This window comes from Dermacentor variabilis, chromosome 11 (assembly GCF_050947875.1).
Source record: "Dermacentor variabilis isolate Ectoservices chromosome 11, ASM5094787v1, whole genome shotgun sequence".
Classification (NCBI taxonomy): Eukaryota; Metazoa; Arthropoda; class Arachnida; order Ixodida; family Ixodidae; genus Dermacentor; species Dermacentor variabilis.
Window position 1 is genome coordinate 13,405,394 of NC_134578.1, and position 21,313 is coordinate 13,426,706.

A 21,313-nucleotide genomic window follows, 5' to 3' on the forward strand; every position below is an offset into this window, starting at 1 on the left:
CATTGCTGGCGTTTTAGCTCTTAGTGCATCGTAACAACACCTCGTAATGATTGCGAAATGTCATCGGTAACATTTGGCCAGAAAGTATTCACCCCAAAGCCTCCAGACAAGGGCAGTTTCCCCCTCGACCACGAAGGTAAGACTTTCACGACTTCATCTGTGCCTGCATGCTTTCTGAGCAACACATGCATTGCGTCTTAAAATGACAAGCTCGGATTATCGCTCAGTTAACGAGATGTTTTTTTTTACAGCGAATAAGGAGAGTTCCGCGATGTTTTTCATTTGTTGGCGTAGTCAGGGTCGAACGTCGGTCGGAGAAAGCCAGCAGCGGAGCTTGCGTCGGAGCCTCGAAGCGGCTGTATTACTAGGGATGTCGGTGAGAACGCGTAGGTGGACCCCGGCGTCGGTGACAAACGCCTAACGCAGTTCTACCGGGCCACTGTGCGTTAATATGCCAGCCCAGTGACAGCCTATACCGGGAGTCACTGAAAGGGCGCCACTTCCCAGTAGTTGGTCGCTGTTTATAGGGGCTTGGTGAGAGTCACGTCAACTATCTTAACTGGCACATGATTGCACGTCATACAGACGCAAAGGATCGGACCACGGTGGAAAAATTCACCGTGACCGGGTACAGAGCGGCAGCAACGCCCAGCTAAGGTTATCCATGCTCAAACAACAACATAGATTAAATGACTGAATATGTGGTGCCGCCGCAGTGTACCAGTGACTCCCATGTATTGCGGAGCGTCTGGGCAGGCATTGAAAAATATAGGAGGCTATGACCAGGCCATACTAGGCTCAAAAGCCCAGACTAGACATGCAAGGTTGTCCAAAGTTGGGATGTCAAACGCTGGCTCTACCGGCGTCGGTAACGCCAGAGTAACAAACAGGAAAAGTTGTCTAATGTACTGGATAGTATACAGTTTAATCTCGAACACTGATATAACGAATTATCGGCTATATTGAAGTTAATCTAATGACTACTCGGCTCTGACCATGGGAAAAGTTTGGAAAGACTCTCGCCAGGTAATAATGAAGCATTTCCGACGGGTGAAAGTACTCACCTTATGCAGTTTCACCATCTTTGATGTATGAGTATGTTGATCAAATCTGTATGCATACGCAAATACTATTTTTGATTCTGTTACTTGTGCATTTACATTCAAGGTGAATGCAAGCAAGGAGTCCTGAAGTACCTGCTGTGCCTTAAAGACAACAACGGCAGTGCGGAGCCCTGCAGACACCTTGCCAAGGATTACCTGGAGTGTCGAATGAACAGGTGCGAGTCAGCAGAGTTGGTTAACAAAATAAAAATGTTGCTTTCATGGCAGCTGTGTATAGTACAGTCACAATATTCATGCCCATCTTTTGGCCTGAGGCCTATAATCTTGAGTTAGGTTTACTTGTACAACTATTTTGTGCTTTGTTTATTGTTGGGGTGGCTCATGTTTGATAACCCTGTCACAAAAGCAGTGTGGGTCCAAATTGAACTTGATCTGCATTGAACTTCGTAGACTTTGATGCAAGTGAGGCAAAGTGTGCTTGAAATGCAGCAAAAAATGACCTCAAATGCTCAAAAGTGACCATATGAGGCGAGTATGAGACCAAATTAGCATTCACCACACCCTTTGCTGTTTCTTTTTTTTTTGCTCTTAGGTACGCAACAAAATCCTCTTTGGCAATAATTTTCATAGATGAGTGCTTTAATTGCGCACTTAGTTCACAGCTTTAGGGCCCAGTTATTTCCAAAAATGCTTTCCTTTGGTGGTCTCATACATGAAAACATCGGCTAAGCAATTCTGCTTCGACTTCTCTGAATCGCAGAATACAGAAAGATGGCATAATGAGGACATCAGCATTGATGGAAGCTGGCACGTTGCCATGTAAACGAAAGTTATAGGAAGAGGCAGGGGGTGTTTAGAAAAGAAATGAGACAAATGTAAGAATTGAAACAAACTAATGTGCAGAAACTAAAGAAAAAACAAGCTTCTAAGGAAAGGTATGTTGTGTTACACATTTAAAGGGCCTCTTTCTTTCCTTTTAATGGCTTTTACCTTTTGCTTTCTGCAGCAGATATTGAAGTGGCCATAGCTTGTGCCAAGGTACATCTATTAAAGCATCTATTCCACTGAGAGAGACATTTGCAGAATCCAGTAATTTATTTATTTGAGCAAAGAATTTGCATATCTAGGTAACTTGTATCAGAATTCAGAAAGAATGCAAAATCAAAGCTGGCAAACATAAAGCAGTGCATTATTTGTTATAAAAAAATATCAAACCAGACCTATTGCATACCACTGATAGCTTCCTGCTTGCATTTTACGAGCCTGCTTTGGTCTAAGAAATTTCCATCGTCTCTTCTCAACAGAAACTTGATGGCCAAAGAGGAATGGAATTTGCACTTACCGGTTCCTCAGAAAACAGTGCATTGTTTGTTGCAAAAAAACATATCACAGTTGTAAATAAATTTACCAGTTCCTCTGGAAGCTTATTCCAGTCATTCATTGCCGTTATAAGGAATGAATTTGCAAAGTGCAATGATCTGACATTATGTGGACAGATTGGCTCAAGACACAGTGTCATTAATGCTGGTCTCATTATCATGTATGTGATGAAATAATTTTAATATTCTGCAAACGAATAATATCGAAGATTATTTGGAGGTATCCTTCACAAACCAGACCTATTGCATACCACTGATAGCTTCCTGCATGCATTTTACAAGCCTGCTTTTGTCTAAGAAATTTCCATCGTCTCTTCTCAACAGAAACTTGATGGCCAAAGAGGAATGGTCGAAGCTGGGCTTCAAAGAGACGCCAAAAGTTACATCAAAATAAACCATGGGCGATGCAGAGGCAGCAGCGGCAGCTATCAAGACGGAGGACAGCAGCATCCCGCTTCCCAGCAATGAAGAAGCCGAGAAAGTCCTGTCATTTCAGGAAGCAATGGCCATTGCTGACAAAAAGATCCATGCCCTGATTAGGTAAGCGCCGTAGTTTTGAATACTGTGCAGTACTGCGTAGTTTTTGGCACTGCATTCTATAAGTGGGGAGTTGGGTCTTATACCAATAGTTTTTGTAAATCTCTATTCTTTGAGCAATGGCGCTTATTTGAATATGAGCTACATTTTTGTCTCTCATTTGGTTCTAATTTTACACAAGTTCCCTTTCATTAGTTTCCTGCTAAAATTAGCAAAATATGAGTTTTTCAGATTTCACTAAACAGGGTATCAATAGCTCTTACATAACTAAAGGAACAGATTTTGGAATGCAGAACAATTACTGAAAATTAGTAAGTTGAAAGAAATAGAAGCACAAAGTTAAGAAATTGTAACTCTGCACCAAAAGCAGATGTAGCAGTTCTGTAAACCGCATCACATCTGAAATGGACAAATCTGATACTTATGAATTTACAGTTTATATGAAATTGTCACAATGCTTACAGTACTTAGCAAAATTCCTACACACAAATTAGTGGTATATTCTGGAGTTTCACGTAATACAGCAATTCTGTCCGCCTTAGATTTATTAGATTCAGTTTATAAAATAGTGGTACAGCTTTTCTTATTGCTGGGTTGCAGAGTTGTAAAGTTGGCACTTGAGCTTTTATGAAATTTTGCTATGTTCTTTTTTAACAAAAAATTTCGAGAAAGCTCATGGCTTATGTAAAGAAATCTGCTTTCTACAATTACTACATTCTACACTCATAAACAAAATTGCACCCTTCGGGTTTTATCTTGCCTCACATCAATAAACGCCATCTATCTTGTCCGCATTCTCTTTCTTTAACGCTGCAAGCCTGGTACTTCCGAGTCACGAATGGCATGCACGTTATCAGCATGAAAGAGCATTCTCGACAGGCAAGTAGCGAGCGCAGCGTTTTCAGGAAAGGAAATACAAGCAAGGCAGGTGACGATTATTGTTGTGTGGCAAGATACGACCCAAAGGGTGTACATTTCTTTAAGAGTGTAACGTCTCCTAAATGCAACGAATCTCTCCAAAGTTAGTGCAGGGGTTGCTGAGAAAAATTATTTCTCCTTTCCCATGTACTTAGAATGGTGCTCTCGAGCTAAAGCTTCCTCTTAATTACAGCGATAATTTCATGAAAACAAATGCTAGCAAAAAGTGAAATGGCACGCAGGCACTGTGCTGACTCTATTTGCCGCTGTAACTCTGCGTTGCTCGTAGCAATGACCCGCTGCTCAACAACCTGCACCCCGAGGTGACCACCGATGAGCTCAAGTCGTACCTGGCGCTGGAACATGGCCAGGCCATGTCCCTGGTGGTGCACAAAGCCGACGGCGACTACTACACTGTCGTCGTCGAGCAAAAGGCCACGGTGCTGGACCTGAAGAATGCCATACGACGACATGTCACCCTGCGCATGGTAATATCTCAAGACCGGGCGTAATGGCGGTCATGTGACGTGACGTGTTTTGGACAGGGAGATTTAAAATAACATTTTCTGGAGTGCACGCTCCCGCAGCTTCTTAACTAACAAAGGTGAAACCAGCATTTGCCTCTAATTCGCCTCTGAAAAAGAGCCTTTTCAACTGGAGTCTTCTCACAGCACAAGTGCTTTCTCTATGATAAAGCTATTGCAGCGAAATTTCACATTGGCTAAGTTGGTTGGAAATAATTAGTAATAAGTAGTAAATTGATAAGTAGTAATAAATAAGTAGGAATAAGTAAATGCGCTATTAAAAAATCTTTTGACAGAGCTACAGGGCTGGTAATTGTCTAGTTTTCTTAATAGTGGCCTCCAAATCGCACCTAAGCAGACGACGCATGCAGCTGGTGGTTAGCAGATATAACGCCGGTCCCAGCACGTTGCCTCCAAGTTTTCACTTTGCCACGGGCAACGATGGGCACCACCTAATTTCGGAGGAAATGCCGAGGTGCCGCATTGATGTTCGTTGTTCTAAGTCATACTTGATACTTCCTGCTAGCAGTAATGGCAGCATTTTGTATTCAGTTTCAATATCAGAAGAATATTTTTGTAGCATTTTTTTATGCATCCACACATATTTCAAGTGTAAAATCTTTCACAAAGAATACTCTGTATCCACACTGTCTGAAGCTAGGCTTTCTGCACGGTCTGAAATTTTATTGCATTTGGTCCTGAAATTAGGTAAATATCAGGCTAATTAGAAAAGTAAAGCTACTTGTTCCCAGCGAAAGTATGTATTGCTGTTGGCTGAGTGCTCATATAATGCAGTAAAATTTCTCAAAACATTCAGGCCTTATCCTAAAACCAGTGACACGAAGATTCATGTAGAGCAGGGTCTATTAGGCAAAATTGGCTATCTTAATTAAACTTGTAGGGAGTGTGACGAAAGCACTTCCTTTTCTTCATTAGAAACTAATGTTTTAATGTATGCCTCCTAAGATGGCTAGTGTGGCTTCACATTCGGAACATAATTCCAACTCTAGAAGTTTATCTATAACCTCCTTGCTTTCAGATAAACGCTCTGTTTTGCACGAAACAATGTACGTGTAGCTGTCTGGCCCCATTTGCAACTTCCCTAGCAATGAAGACGGAGTGAGCATAGGGGAAATTAATTATGTTTAATTGGAATATAGCAATAATCATTGAAATCCAGAAATTATTACATTTCAATTAAATGCAACAACTTCCTTCTCCAGCTTCATGACCAATTTCTTTGTATGATTGGGACCAACAAAATAAAGTTGCATGCCTTGAATCGATTTATTCCTCTAGCTTTACTAGCAGTGATGTGTGTTGCATCTTATGCATGACAGAGTTTCTTACAATACAGCTCAACATTTCTATAATGATCTGACACGAAAATACCATTGTTATAACTGATATTCATCATAAGCACATATCTTGTACATGCTGATATCACTGAGTAAAATTTGAGATTTCCTCCTTTATATCTGATGATTCATTATATCTGTGCTTGTTATACCGAACTTTGACTTATCACCTATTAGACTGTTACCTTGAGGGAAATTAAGCACCGTGGCCTTGTGAGTTTTCTAACAGGCGCTGTGTCACAATAAAAATATTAAAATACTAAAATGTGGGTGATTCGGTTGTTTTGAATGTGGCGTGGCCTAAAACATGCTCATGGTGGCACAAGTAAAGCTTTCTTAAATCTTCGCAACAGTTTTAGTTTACCTGTGTTTCATATTTTAATAAAGTTCACTCGCATGTACGTACTACAAGCAAGTGAAATAAACAAGAACTTATAATTACAACTGACACATGACAAACACAGTTCTTGTCATCTTTCCTCCAACGTTTGCGCCCATATGGTGGGCAAGGTGGTCAGTCGACAAGGCGGTGCTTCGCCTGTGTTATCACCAGGGTTGGCTGGTCATGAGGGGTGTACGATATAGAAGGAATAGAATCAAGTTAAAGGTGCCATTACCTTATACAGCCCTGGCACACACCATCTTCTGCTCCCTTTGCTTGGCTCTTCCATGACGAATGGGGAAGGGGGGTAGAGCAGTTACATCACAAGTTATGCAAATTCATTTGCACCTTGCTGTTGATATGAGAGCAGTGGAAGCTACTCTTGAGTGCTTGTGGTGCTGCAAGTGTGCCTGTTAAGCCACCGAATCATGGTGTTCCTGCTTCTGCTCAACCATTGAAAAAAAATGTATAAGTGCTTGTAAGAGCTATGATAGAGTGTATAAGCGTGACTGAACGAGGACATAGAAAGAAACAGATACACAGAGACAGCGTATTAGACAGTGTATCTATTTCTTTCTACATCCTCGTTCAGTCATGCTTATACACTCTATCATGGATTCTAACCGACTAGACCACCTTGTAAGAGCACTTTAGCTTCAGCGAGAAGTGCTCCCGACTAGACCAATAGAAACTGGGATGACATCACTCTATCATACCCATAGCCACGAGTAACCAGCTTTATAGTCATAAAGACGCGGTCAAAATGCTGCTGCCATCTGTGCCGGAACCACTGTGCAAAGTGCCAGCAGATAGATGCGGCTTTTCACTGTGTAGGGCTGCTGTGTTGTAGCAATTCTTACCAGTTTTATCATAACACAGGTGGATCACCGCTTTAACCACTGAAGAAGTGAAAAAAAAAATGGGATTGGCATAGAGTTGGTACATTACCTCGGCCTAGGATGACATCGGTGCAAGCCATCATTAGATTGACCTATGAACAAACGCATTGCTGGCACTATGACAACACAGTCTTAGGTGCTTCCACACTGTACTTAAGTTCAAGGAAAGATCGTATGTGCCAACACTCCCGAATTTTTTTTTTAATTTATGAGCTTGGTCTTGTTTTATGATTTTGCTATTGTTATGTCAAGCTTTATAAAAAATAAAGTTCGTTATTTTTTCAAGGCACTGAGCATGATCTCAGAATTCACTTATTGAGAAAAATAAATACTATGCTTTTATTGTTACCTTGGTTCTAAAAGGTTTGCATGCAGACCAAAACCGCTATGAACCGTAGCAGATAACTTTTTTTTTTTTTAGTTCTGGAGCAGAACCGGAAAAGAACTTTTTTCAGTGGATCGAAACTAAAACTAGAACGAGAAACATCTAGTTCCTACACCCTGGTTGTAGCAACATCTTCTCCAAGAAACGTGAAAATGTCTTGTTTTTCGGCAGGGAAAGGATGCTAGGTCCTTTTAGGTTTAGGGAGGGGCCTCATGCACACCTTCTGTCACAGGATATAAGCGACGACAGCTGTCGTAAGAGAAAGAGATGTGTGAAGTCGATGCCTGTAGTGAGGACTTTCTTCTCGGGGTATGCACTTGACTGGGGTAGGGTAGCAGGGCAGGCAGGTGTTCTCACACTTCATTTTGTGCCAGGCATCCCTAGTACGAATAAATTTCAGGGGTAGGAGGTATGGAGGGAGGGGGAGGGCATGTGCCTGATGCGACTCTTCCCTCCCAGCTACACCACCTTCCTGTAGCCTGCACTAGCACTGACAGTACTGAACACTGGCCAGCCATCAACAGCACATGCCAACGGTGCTAGCGACCAGGGTGCAAGAGGAACAGTATCTTATATGCACAAAGTTCAATGCGCACCTCTGTCTGAACAAAAGTGTCAACTGTTTTCAGTATTTTCAACCATCATATATTACCAGAAAGAGTTGTATCACCCATACATTAATTATGTGGTCATCTTAAGTGCAATATAAACAGTTTTCCCCAAGGTAAGCCGGGGACTGCCTCAGACTAATTTTTTTTTCTTGTGATGTGTGTGCAACATTTTTTGGCCTAAGTGTTGAATGTCACGAATTCAAGATGTACCTGAAAGTTAATAAAAAATTCTGTCTTCACACAAAATATTGGTGGCATTCAGTTAGGCTAAATGAAGTTAAAATTCCCTGCAACAATTAACAATTTTTCCTGCTGTGCTTCCTATAATTTTGGCGTAAAGGGTTAAAAGGCTATACTTCACATTTGCATTATTCTTTTCTGCAGGCACGTAAGGGAGTGAAGCGCATCCTAAGCTGGAGGTACGTTTGGAAGACTTACTGGCTCTCGTTCGATGGCGAGCTCTTAAAGGAGGACAAGGCACTCCTGCGAGACTTCGGAATTCGCAACAACTCGCAGCTGTCGTTTGTCAAGAGACTGCGGGAGAAATAGGCGCCGAAAGAACTGTAGTCACTTTAGGAAGCATGTATGTGTGCACAAGCGTAAACATTTATTGTTTCTCATTTTGACGTTGGCGTGTTTAATCCCCAAGGTAATAGTGAATGAGCCTTGTTGAACAACGGGTACTGATGTCGCTATGACCACGAGTGCTATACTCGCGGACAACTTTCTGTGGCTATGAAGGGAAAGCTAAGAAGGCAAAGCGCGCACAAGTGAGAGCGCTCCTGAAAAGAGTTCCGCGTTTTACTCCACGTTAGTTTAGGCTGGGGAAGAGAAAACATAACCACCTTATTAGCAACAGTTTAAGGCAGAACACACCACCGAGTGTAAAGGTTTACTTATTTTACGGCTTTTCCCGAAACCACCGCACGTGGAAGCTGCATCAATTCAGCGTCTGTTCCGAGCAACCAAAAGCACTGTCAAACACTGCTGGACTACTTGTCATAGTAAGACGGTCGCAGCAACCACACGCTGGTAGCTTTCCCTTCGTAGCCACAGAAAGTTGTCTGCGACTATAGATCTTACGGCTCCTTGGAGAGATCCGAGTGCAGGGCATGGCATCGCCACATTTATTTAGACAACATACAGGATTTGTCCATAAAGTAATGAGACTGCCTGCAGCTGCCACTAGCATGCTAATTGGAGGTGGGATTTGTGGTGGGGGTTCCAAGTAATGCACCGTACAAAAGTCGCATCTGAGCTATGATGCATTCAGGATCTGAAGTGGTGCAAAAGAGCAGATCTCAACTAACTCCCCTAGCAACAAGTTCTACTCGGGTGCAAAAGCTGTTTTCAAGTTGTCATGGCAGAATCAAAATGTCAAAATGGAGCGTTCGCTGGCGCAGCAGCACGTGATTAAATTTTGCTTTCACCTGGACAAAACCGCTTCCGAGATGCTTGCCGTGGTTAAGGCGACTTATAAAGACGACGCCCTGTCAAGTGCCCAGGTTTTCCGGTGGGTCAGCGAGTTAAAGAACGGATGGCAGACCGTTGAAGGCATGGAGCGATCTGTACATCCTAATGAATGGTTTGGACAAAAACGTGGCCAAAGTAATAAATCTCCTGGACTCCAACCGTCATTTGAGTGTCAGATTAATTGCCGAAGACCATAACGTGTACAAAGCAATGGTTCACAAGATTATTTCTGAAAATTTGAACATGCGGAAAGTTTGTTCGAAATTGGTGCCAGAAGTGTTGAGCGATTCACAAAAACAGTGACGAGTTGACGTTTCCCGTGAGATGTTGGTGCATTGTAAAGTGAACGGGACTTTTTAAATGGCATAATAACATAATAACAGGAAATTAATCATGGGTGTTCCAGTGTAACCACGAAAACAAACCACTCCAAAGTTCGGAGTGGCACACCGCAAACTCCTCGCACCCCAAGAAAGCAAGAATGCGAGATAGCCACAGTGCCATATTAGCCATGCAGAAATAAAAGCAATAGAAATTGACAAAAAAGTAAACGAAAAACTTGCGTCCCGATTTACTACTGCCATGCGGAGTGAAGCACTCCTGTTGTCTGACACAAGTTTAAATCACCGGCGCATATTGCACACGCATTTCGATCACGGCAAGCATTGCATTTCTTTGTCATGTAGTAGGATGTGTCACTGGCTCGCATTAGTTTCGTTAATGCATCCAAAATGCAAAATTCGTGAATTTACAATTCAAAATGGTGAAATAGCTGTATCAGAAATAAAATGACTTAATGCATGTGTAACCTCCCCCGAGTCGGCCGGTCACAAGGTGGCCAACCCTCAGAAATTTCTGAGAGCACCCTGCCTTCTCCTAAAGATCACAGTAATCTAAGCACACATACACATCTATGTATAGGCATTCAATGACTGCAGCAATTTTTTTATTGCAGCAACATTACACTGTATACGTTGTAACACCAAAAAAGTAGGTAGCTGTATCTATTACAGCTCCTAGAAGTGTGCGTGCTAGCCCAACCCTAAATTTCAAGTTACGTGCCTCTAAATTTTAGGTTGGCCCACCTCCAAACTTCATCCTCACCGCCAAATTTCAAGTTGGCCAACCTTCAAAGTTAGGTTGGTCCATGGTCCACCCCTGAATTTCAAGTTAGCCCACCCCTAAACTTCCAAGTTGACCCACATCCAAATTTCAAGTTGGCCCACCTAAAGCCCCTCCATCCACGCACCGCCACCGACCAGGTTAAGTACCGCCAACCTACCCTTCTCCTCCATGCTCCTCTCCCACTCACCCCCTTAGCTTTCGGCGTCAAGCGAAACTTGCATAGCTTCAGCTTCCTGTTCTGAGTAGAAGTGATGCTATGTTTTTAGCGTTGTGTACTTTTGCGTCGATGGAGAGGCTTTAATTGCACCAACTGCGGTTTAAACTGTTAATGCGATTCCATCCAAGAACCACCGCCTATTGTAATCAACGATCTGGTCGTGTTTGCTGCTTCTCGTCAACCTGCGACAGGTTGTGCCATGAGAGACAACGTACAGTAAAATGTAGTGCCTGGGTGCTTGGAGACCACTGCCGTTTTTCGTGCATTTGGAAAACAGCCACCGCAAACTACTACTTCTGCGGAATACAACAGCCTGTCCCCTTTGCATTCTTCTTATGGTGACCGCCACAGCTCTAGAAACTGCAAGCACAGCATTGCATGCTAAGCACGCGTGGGCATCTGAACATCGTCTAACAGCAGTCAAAGCGTAAATTCCCGCAGCGCAACTCCAGGAAGCGGAAACACCGGAACTGGAAATTTTGAAATCGGGTTTGGTGTGAGGGGAAAAGGCAGTGCGCATCAAAGGTTGTCGCTACTTAAAAGAGCGCCGGTGGCGCGTGGATGAAGGGACTTTAGGACCACCAATAAGGTTTCCCATGCATTTTCTATGGAGCCCTATGTATCCCTATGGCTACTCTCTCTGATAAATTGTATGTTTGTTTAAATTGTTCCTCATTGCATATGAAGCTACCAATCATCTATCTACATTTATAGTATTATGATTAGACGTCTTAAATTTGCAAATTATGCATTTTTCTGCAGATACAAGGCATTTCACTTTTAGCATGATGGACCTGTGGTACTCGCCAAAAACTGGTTACACATTAAAAGTGGCACTTAGCTGATGACTTGTAGCAGCTTTTACAACCAGCAGCAAAACACGTCGGCATGTTGCATGCTCGACACAAGCCAGGCTTCACACCTCCACAGACCAGCGCGAGCTCCAAACGAACGTCTGCACGACGCAACAAAACAACCATACGGGATGTAGCCACAGCGAAAGGGGCGTGTAACCTGAAGCACCGCCAGTAGTGTGACTCGACCGTAGCGCCATTAATTCTCATGACCACCACGGGGCCCGTGTTTTCAGTGGAGCTGTGAAACTAAGTCGATTCTAGTAATGCTGGTCACGAAGGTGTTCGCAGAAAAGTGGGGCCTTATGGAGAAACTGGCTCGTGGCCTTGCTGAATATGAGGATGCCATCCTCACTGGAAGGCCGTCATGGTGGCACATGAAAATCGCAGGTTCTTCTGCTGCTTACTTGCAAATGAAAATTGTCTGCATGTCTGTTGGACCAAGAATTAAGAAATTTTTTTGGCCAATAAGTCTATAGCCGCTCCATCTGACATTGTCGGTTAATTAGTACATCGCTTAGTCCATACCTGATCCACGGTCCTTGCCAACTATGTCCTTGTATTAACAAGGTTTTACTGCATTTGGTGATGTTGTGTAGCAGTAAGACTATGTAAGGCGACATAGCTCTTAGAAAAAAAAGGAGTGCTGTGCTTATTCCTCCTGACTGTGCTTGCATGTGGCAGCCGCAGCAGTATGTCATGACATCACGATTATTCCATTTCTTGGGCACCGAAATTAGAACTGGTTCATTAGCACACTGACATTTGTCAGTACTTTTTCTAGGGTTTAGAAAGTTCGAACATTTATTTGAAGCAAAAAATGACCTATTGCGAACAGCGTGTCAGTACTCCTTTAAAACACAATTTATTGTAACAATATACATTCCTACACATGCTCGGTAAGCGCAATGATCCTCGCACTGTACAGCTCCTAGAGTTATGTACATGGGGATAGGCAATGTCCTCCCACATCTGTAACTTCAACGTAGTTTCAAGTCTTGGCGAGCATGTAGAACGCCCTGGCTAGTAGAAGGACTCCACAAAAGTGTTCTCTGTTGACGGATGTTTCTTTAAAGTAGATGCTCTTCAAGTTTCCTTGGAAGCTGATCATGCCAGCATCCACCAGTTTCTTGAGCGTGCCCTGGCCAGACACTCGCTCGTTGCCGACGTTCAGGTCGAAGAGGTTTGTGATAGCGGACGACTTTATGGAAATCACCTGCGATGAAACCCAATATGGAAAGCATAAGAGTATATTTTCGCTTTTTATTCTGTCCTGCATTATCGTCATCGTTATAAAAAGAAACACATGAGCGCTTGGCAAATTGGTCACATGTTGTGTGGCGAGATGCCAAAGGAAGAGAAGGACACTGTTCCTTCTTCCCCTGCATCCCAATCACTGTTCCTTCTTCTGCCTGCAGCTCAATCATGAACGTTTTCTTTTTTTTTTTTATCTTTGGCACTCCCGTGAACAAGAACTTTTTCATATGAATTTGATATGAATGCACATAATCTACTGAGGCTTGGCAATCAAAGTAAACAGTATGGCAGGTAGCATAATCGCCTTATCAGATTCTTGTGTTCTGAGCTCGCAAGCAGTATCGCAACGAAAGAAGGAAACATGCAGCAGTTTGGCAGTAGAAGGAACTGCAACATACTCTCTTACTGTTTTCGCATACTGCAGCAGTGTCGCACGACGAGCGGCAAATGCGGCTTTTTTGACATGCTTACATGTTCTCATTCATAAAGGTGACGATACTAAATGCATTATATACATGAACATCATGCTGGGGCTGACGTTACGAGATCTCAAAAAGGCAAAAGCATTATTGCTACGGTAATACCACCCGATGCCATGTACATCACTCATAACCAAGGGCTTCACCAAAATTATGTGGGTCAGTGCTTCAATGGGTAGGTGCAGTAGTGGTGCATTTAATGCAAAATAACAGCATGTCAGTAATAGTACTCCCTTTAACTGTTTCTGTACCACTGATGAGCACATAGTCATCATGAGGAAAAGTGCCTTGCAGTGTGAACAGATGGTGCGTACATCATCGTCAATTTGCTTCCATAGTTGCAGTTTCTGACACTAGATGGCCTGTGTGTAGTGTTCCCCTCTATATTTGACTGCACGAATGCTTGCCTGTGCACCACACCTCTGGGAAACTTGGTGCAATTTTTCTTATTTCCTGGGGTATGGAAAGGGTTAAATTGTAGGAAGACTGAAAAGAAGAGAGATAGTGTCAGTACAGCCATTAAAGGGGCCCTAGAACACTTCTTGAGCACAGTAAGAAAACACAAGACTAGAGGCTCCTGTGAATGTGTGAGACAGGTGAATGTGTGAGACTCCACTGCATGCAGCAAGGAAATCACAATCCATTTTTGAATATCACAAAAATATTGCTTGCCATTTCTTCTGCAATGTCATGCAGCATTATCGCAAACAGCTGGACCCAGAAATAGCTATTGGCCGATTTCGTAATCGCGAGAACATTCTCAGCAATAACTGCTAATTTCGAGGTAAACAAATAAAACAAATATGCCGGCAACTTCAAAAATACATGAAAATCGTTTCATCTTTGCACTGCCAGTCTATGCACCACAATTGCACGAGACTATGCCTACTGCGCGAGGCCTCTGACATAGCAGCAGGATGCTCCGCACCGTAGTCTACCGCAGCCACCACAGGATGCTGCAGCGACCCAACACTAAACTTTTGGGCGGAGCATTGCCCCCTTGACTTCATGCCTGTGTAGATTTCAGTGGGCTGGCAGAGATGGAAAGTGAGGGAAGGCCACGTATCAGCGCGATAACTCTACTTATACTTCACAGATTAGAAAAACTTTTGCAATACGAGATTAGTGAGATGATGCATTTTAATAGTGAGGCCATTACATTATTAGTTATGAAAGTGTTTCAAGGCCCCTTTAAGCACTGTGAGGAGACGCAACAGAAGAGAGATGGCGAATTTGTATCTTGCCTCTCCCCTTGTGGCGCCACATTTTGGTGTGCACTTTATGTCTGTCTCCATGAAACTGACCTGCGGCTGCAGCTGCTTGCCATGGCTCAGCAGCGCCACCAGCATGGCCTGCACGGTCAGTTGGCTTTGGCTCTGGGCAAGTTCGCCCTTGTGCCGCTGTGCCTTCTGCTCGACCACGTAGAGGCTCGCGGGCGGCAGCTGCCTCAACACCTGCTGCACCTGAAGCGGGCAGATCACTTTAAAACATGCAAGAGCACACAGACAAGCAGGCAATCAAGACCCAGTCAAACCTGATTATATGAACCGGAGTGCAGCAAATTACGCTCTACATCGAACAGGCAAAGCTTGCTTAGCAACATTCATGCAAATTCCAGCAAATTTCACAATAGGGACATCAGTCTCAAAGGTGGATTATTACAAAGTTAATTAGTGTAGCTGTTAATTAGCTCGCATCACACTAATACAGTCAAACCTTGATTTAAGAAAACCATATCTTACAATCTTCTTGATTTAAAGAACTGCTTTTGATTCCGCAACACTTTCATGAGCATCACATAGTGAAAACCTTCAAACAATGAAGTGCGCTCAACATCTCTCATTTTAAGGAAGTTTTCTTTCTTTCATTTTCTTTTTTATTACTATTATCAGTAAATCATTGAAATAATATGCCTATATGCCAGGTTTCAGTTGAGGAGGTGAATGCCATTGACTTATTAAGTTTTGCCACACTCTATGCTAGATGCCTCAATATTTTGTTTTATGCACAGTAAAACTAACACATAGCCTATATGGCATTCTTCATATGCTGAAGCAAGTTCTCGTAAATAGTATAGCAAACCAATGACTAATAACTGCTATACAAATCGAGTCCTAACTCAACATTTCATTGCTTCTTTTGTAGAAAAATGTACTCTACATGGCCAGAGCTAAAGGTGAACAAGCTGTTCTAATTTTCTTTGATGCTATAGCCAGGCCAGCAGCCCTGCTACAGATATGGAACTCTGTTTGGACATTACAGGGTTAATAAATGATATTTATTCGCACGAATGTTTTAAGTGTTTTCGATTTAACAATATAATTCACAGGTCCCGTCAACTTTGTTAAATATTGTAGTTTAGCTGCATTTGTCATGCAACTGTTATCTGCCTCATCGAGTAACCCAGCTAACATGACAGAATTATGCCAATCGCTCGGGAGATCCTTAATGAGTATGTTTGCATTTTTAAAATCACCTGGTATAACAACATCTGGCAACACTCACTGCATTGTAGTAGTTATACAGGTGAGGCTGCACCTTGTCTTCGAGGAACTGCACTCGTTCGAGGGCGAGCACAAAGTGGTCCCATGTCACGTGGGCCCACGTCATGAACGGAGGACTCACATCTATGGCCACTATGTCGGTGACGCTCTGAAAGAATGCAGGAAAAAAATAACGGTGAAATGCATGACTGGAGTTCAAACAGAAGGGGTAATGAGCTGCCCGGTTTTTGTTAGTCCATACGAGGCCAATAGACAAACGAAGTCAAGGAAAGCATATGGGAAATTACTTGCTTTAACCGATGAGTTTAAACGATAAAGAGAAATGAAATTGGACAAAAAAAGCAACAAAGGGAATCGAACCCACAACTCTCGTATTACATGTGCAATGCTCTTACCTAAAATTGAGATACCGCAGCATCATTTTCCCATACATTTTCTTGGGTTACTGGACTTGAGACCCTTGCTTCATTGTCTATTGGCTTCGTATGACTGAAGTTCAGTTTTCTTCGGTTAGTACTGACCCATCTTTTTGAAGCAGTTGTTTTGCCCCAAACCAGGTAACAATATATGCAGAATGATTAATTTATTTCCTACTGGCAGGAATAGAATATAGCTTACAAGCCTTAGAAGCGTGCAATGCTACCACCACGATGAGTAGCTGCTCACCTCAATCCTCTCCAGTGTTAGTTGAGGGATGATGCTATTCCCCCTGTCGGGCAGCCTCTTCTCCTGCGGCTTCTTTCCATACAGGATGGTCTCGCAGATCCTGGCCAGGCCGCGCGTCTGCATGCCGTCGATGGCACCCACGTGCTCCATGCTGGCAAAGCCGCTGTTCTCCTCGCGGTGGTGCAGGATGCGCATGATGTTCAGCGGGCTGATGGACAGCTTGCGCAGCTCCTTTTCCGACGAGTTGTTCAGGACCCTCAGGATCTGGTCCTGCTGCTCACGGGTGTACTGCTGGCCAAAGGATATCGACCGGACACCGCCCTGTACGCAGAATGGAGGAATATGGCAGGCTTCGCATTAATTCGACACCCTTGGGCGTTTCCATTTGAACTGCAAGAAATTTCTGTGGGTAACTGGTGCAGAGCTGCCAACCAGAAAGGGGCCCTGAAACACTTTTCTGACTAATCATAAAATGGCCTCAATATTAACGGACGTCGTTTCCAAATCTATTGCCACAAAAATTTTTCAAATTTTTCAAGTATTAATGTATTTATTAATCTTTCAAGCACCAATACATGGCTTTCTCGTTTCATCCCTGCTGGCGTGCTGGAAGCTACAGAAGAGAGAAGCCAAGATGGCAAGCCCCGGCCAAAAGTTGAGTGTCTCGGCAACAAAAGAACTCATCACAGGACCCCATGGTGGCTGCGGTAGACTACACCATGCAGCATGCCACCACTACCTCAGAGGCCACACGCAGCAGACACAGCTGCACACATTTGTCGTGTGCAGACTGGCAATGCAAAGATGAAATTATTTTTCTGTCTTTCTGAAATCTCGGACATATATATGTTTATTTAACTCAAAATTAGCAGTTAATGTATTACTGAGAATGTTCTCTTGATCATGGCATCGGCCAGTAGCGTTGCTGGGTCCAGCTGCTTGCGATGACGCTGCATTCCGACATTGTGGAATTGTGAGGAAGCAATTTTTTGCCATTCTTGACGCGAGATTGTAAATTCCTTGCTGCATGCAGTCCAGTAATATTAAGCTCACATGGTTCACAGGAGCCTCTACAACAGATCGAGAATGTTTTCTTGCGTTCAAAAAGTGTTTCAAGGGCCCCTTTATAGCAGATACAAAAGTAAAACAACAGCTCCGTTCAGACTGATAAAACATTCTTTCAAGAATAGTTAGTACTACGGCAATAGGTCAATTATTAGAAAAGCAAGTAAAGGTTACAGTTTTATTCTTTTTTTATTGTGTGCAAGAACCACAGCGCCTGTTTACCACTACGACATTACACATTCCGATGTACCTTCTCATATTGTAGGATGTTGTGGCATGGTAAAAGTTCCGGAAACATGCTAAGTTCAGAATTTTTATCTTTTATAATACAATGCAGCTCGTACTTACTGTCAAAAAATTAACCAGGCTCTAGCAGAAGCCATCAAAATCCACAATATCACAGCAAGCCAGTGTGATAACTTCAAGACTGGTAAAATTGAGGCTTTTCTGGCTTACCAAGCATGCTATCACAATAAGAGTGTCTTTTTTTGGTACTGTACCAGACAGGTAATTCACTAATATAGCTGAACTTGTTTATCTCTTCAGTGTCCTTACAACATTTGAAAAATACTGCAGCCAAAGGCTGTAAATAGAAACATTTGAACAACATTCATGATAGTTTTGTTGCATACTCTTCATTGAATGCTGAATGTTTATCGAAAATCCACAGGCGTCTTACTGTAGCGACGCTGTAAAAACAGGCACTCGGCTTTACAGCTGCAGCTAAAATGACCTGTGCCAGACAGGAAGAAATTGTGATTAAATTTATTCCCAAAATCTTAACGTAATGTTAACTGAAATTTCCGCTGCATGGCCTCCCCTTTTTTCTAAAGTTGTACCCGACTATAGAGACCACGACATCAGCAAAAAAGTGTCAGATTTCTTCGAACAGAGCCGCGCAATGTGGAATTCTCTCAGTGCATCGCACTGGTCAAACGAGTGTGCCACTTAATTTCAGCCGGCGTACCCAGGCTGCAAAGAAAAGAAAAAAATTTCGTGGCACCATTGGTCTCCAAATTTTTGCTCCCCACTGCACAGTCGTAAGCAAAAGTTTGAAGACCAATGTGAGTGCAAAATATTTTATATTCAAAGCCTGGGTGTGCCAGCTGAAATCAAGTGGCACAGCCTACATGCGTGTGTTAGACCAATGCAATGTAGTGATGGAATTCCACATTGCATAGCTATGGTAAACGGAATTTATATTTTTTACTCGTTCTGTGATCTCGAAACTTTTGCTTAAGACTGTACATTGGCTCTGTGAACACAGTGATGGTGCTGGAGGTACATCAGAATAATTATGCCTGTCCCCCCAAAAAAATCAGGCTCTAAAGAAAATAATAAACAATCGGGAACTGTTCTGTATTCTCTTGAAATCAATGTTTCACCAATGTGGACACAAATAAAGATTTTAAATTACTGGTGGCGTTATGACAATTGTAATCAAGCACTGAAAAGTGGGCATTTCAGATGAAATCGTGTTTGTTGGTAGGTATGACAATGGTCTACCTGAGTGACAAAATGAGCGCCAAGGGAAAGAAAATGTAGCTGAGAACCGCAAAGGCAAAGATGATGAGATGATACAAAGAAATTCTAAGGCTGAGGTGTTACAGGAAAAGGGCAACTGGGCTTTCTGGGAGGTGTCATTGTCTTGCAATGACCTTAAAACAGGATTCCTGCTGTTTCTGGTGATGATCATGCACTTGAGTCATCAGAAAGGTGGACTATATGTGGTTCGCAAGAAAGATTGTGACTTAGCATACAAAGTGGTAATCACACAATGCACAGAGATACACGATTCACAAATGCACTAATATCTGCGGCTGTGCAGCACTTTATAGATAAAATGCTTGTGGACCATGCAGACTAAGGTGATGGGAACAGATTAAAGTGATTCTATCAACTGACTTTATCCCAGGAACTCACATTAAATGCAAGGCAACAAGGAAAAGAAACCAGCACACCTCGAAAAGAAACACAAATAGTACATAACAAAGTAAGCAGAAAAACGCACACACACAAAACACCATATGGCCTCAAACATTCAAGCCATGTTTATGTAGTACACCCATGAGCAGAAGTATACGTACCAGGGATTGCACGATAAAAGCAATTTTCTTCGCTACCTATATGTGTACCTATAAATTGAGGACTGCAGTACAAACATGGGATTGCAAGGTTTCCTCTGCACTTGTCAACTTTGGTTTGTGTACCCGAATTAAGAAAGAATTCAGTTTTTTCTGGCGAGCCTGTGGTCCGTATAATTTTGCACACAGGTGTAGACGCGAACACAAAGCCAGTTTGCATAAATTGTCACGATGCGACATTTAGACTCGGTTTTCTACATGTACTGTGTATTTCAATATGTATTTATAATCCAGAGCACATCGATGCTTCTAAGCCGCTACCATGTTTTTGTGGTGTTTGCCAGTATGGGAACTGTAAGTTTAGGTTAACCAAATGTGCTACAAACCGGTTGGCCATAAACCATTTGAGTCTCGTTTGAATTAAGCAGCACTTCGAATCATATCCAAATATGAACATTCAAATAGCAGTTTCAGCAATAAGCAAGAAGCAAACCAAGCACTCGATCCTCTCATGTCTTTCACATGCTAGATCACGGTCAAATGGGCCCGCATAACGGCCTGGTATTTAGTCACCCAACAGCTAGCATAGCGATACTCCCAAACACATTATTGTCACAGGTCTGCTAGTCAACCTTGTGTGTCGTATAAGAGAAGGAAGAGAGAATCACAGTCATATCAATGAAACTAATCTTTTCCACACGTCAGTCAAAATGTGCATAATACGTTAGGAGGAAAAAAATATCGTTCCGTATGTCGCGCCTCTTACAGCAGTACTCCAGCCAGCCGCTTGTTACGCGACCTAGCATTCAAAAGGCATGAGGATATCTAAAGCGCAGCTGCGTGCATTTTTTTTTATTATTTAATACAGCAATGACAGGGGCTTCAGAAACATGTGGTCTCCCCCTCCACAGTTACAGCCTCCGCAAACGTTTTGAGCCTCCCACTTAGCACAATTCTGAACCCTCTGGCAAGCGATGATTACTGGCGGATACAGCTGCAGCTACAGCGGTGCTGCTGGTAAGAATCGAGTAGTGATCGGAGAGCAAGTCGGTAACTGCACGTGCAATAATCTATTACCAACGCCAGTTCGGTGCTGGTCGTGAAGAACGTTTAGTGACTTCCAACGCTGAACTAGCCTTCACCGGTAGGGAGGCCCAAGGTCGCGATCGTGAGCCCGGTCGACAAACGAAAGTGGGTGCACAGACAGGCAAAATGTTTGATAATTAAGCAGACACGAAGATCGGAGGGCACATTCACTTACAACTTCAAGGGTACACGCATCCTGAAAAGGTCCGAGGGCTCTGAACAAGTTCACACGATTAAAATACCGCACCGGGCATCGCAACCTCATGGTACCACCATAACAATTTCATTAACAAAAGCTACGAAAAAAAGTAAAAAAAAAAAGGCCTGTTTAGTGAAAGTGCTAGAGAAACTATCAAAGCATAGTAGCAGAAGAAGGTGTATTGTGCTGCCGTTTATGCAGGTGCCTTCGAGGCATGTTACATTGCAGCTCTATAATCTATATATAC

The 21,313-nt window shown here is 42.9% G+C and overlaps 2 protein-coding genes across 3 annotated transcripts; one reads left to right on the plus strand and one right to left on the minus strand.

Moving 5' to 3' along the window:
- Positions 1-1,167: 1,167 nt before the first annotated feature.
- Positions 1,168-19,114, plus strand: LOC142564110 (U11/U12 small nuclear ribonucleoprotein 25 kDa protein-like). Of its 2 annotated transcripts, XM_075674969.1 has the most exons (5): positions 1,168-1,279; positions 2,768-2,983; positions 4,188-4,386; positions 8,442-8,640; positions 15,608-19,114. In XM_075674969.1, exons 2-4 carry the CDS (start codon positions 2,841-2,843, stop codon positions 8,604-8,606), a joined length of 507 nt encoding a protein of 168 aa, XP_075531084.1. In that variant the 5' UTR covers positions 1,168-1,279; positions 2,768-2,840; the 3' UTR covers positions 8,607-8,640; positions 15,608-19,114. The 2 variants fall into 2 exon arrangements, with proteins under 2 accessions (XP_075531084.1, XP_075531083.1); XM_075674968.1 differs by lacking the exon at positions 15,608-19,114 and having other exon boundaries at positions 8,442-8,683.
- LOC142564107 (transcription elongation factor, mitochondrial-like) lies at positions 12,573-21,206 on the minus strand. Its single transcript, XM_075674962.1, has 5 exons — positions 21,043-21,206; positions 16,633-16,953; positions 15,968-16,114; positions 14,767-14,925; positions 12,573-12,942 (listed from the first exon to the last, which is right to left on the minus strand). The coding sequence occupies exons 1-5, from the start codon at positions 21,130-21,132 to the stop codon at positions 12,718-12,720; spliced, it is 942 nt and encodes a 313-aa protein (XP_075531077.1). The 5' UTR covers positions 21,133-21,206; the 3' UTR covers positions 12,573-12,717.
- Between the last annotated feature and the right edge of the window lie 107 nt (positions 21,207-21,313).

Excerpts from the sequence above, each read along its gene's own strand:
- LOC142564107 (XM_075674962.1), bottom strand. The coding sequence starts at position 21,132 with ATGAGGTTGCGATGCCCGGTGCGGTATTTTAATCGTGTGAACTTGTTC. Across the intron at positions 16,954-21,042 it reads ATGCGTGTACCCTTGAAGTT|GGCGGTGTCCGGTCGATATC; the intron begins GTAAGTGAATGT and ends TTCTGCGTACAG. Across the intron at positions 12,943-14,766 it reads GCAAGCAGCTGCAGCCGCAG|GTGATTTCCATAAAGTCGTC; the intron begins GTCAGTTTCATG and ends GTTTCATCGCAG.
- LOC142564110 (XM_075674969.1), top strand. The coding sequence starts at position 2,841 with ATGGGCGATGCAGAGGCAGCAGCGGCAGCTATCAAGACGGAGGACAGC. Across the intron at positions 2,984-4,187 it reads AAGATCCATGCCCTGATTAG|CAATGACCCGCTGCTCAACA; the intron begins GTAAGCGCCGTA and ends CGTTGCTCGTAG. Across the intron at positions 4,387-8,441 it reads GACATGTCACCCTGCGCATG|GCACGTAAGGGAGTGAAGCG; the intron begins GTAATATCTCAA and ends TCTTTTCTGCAG.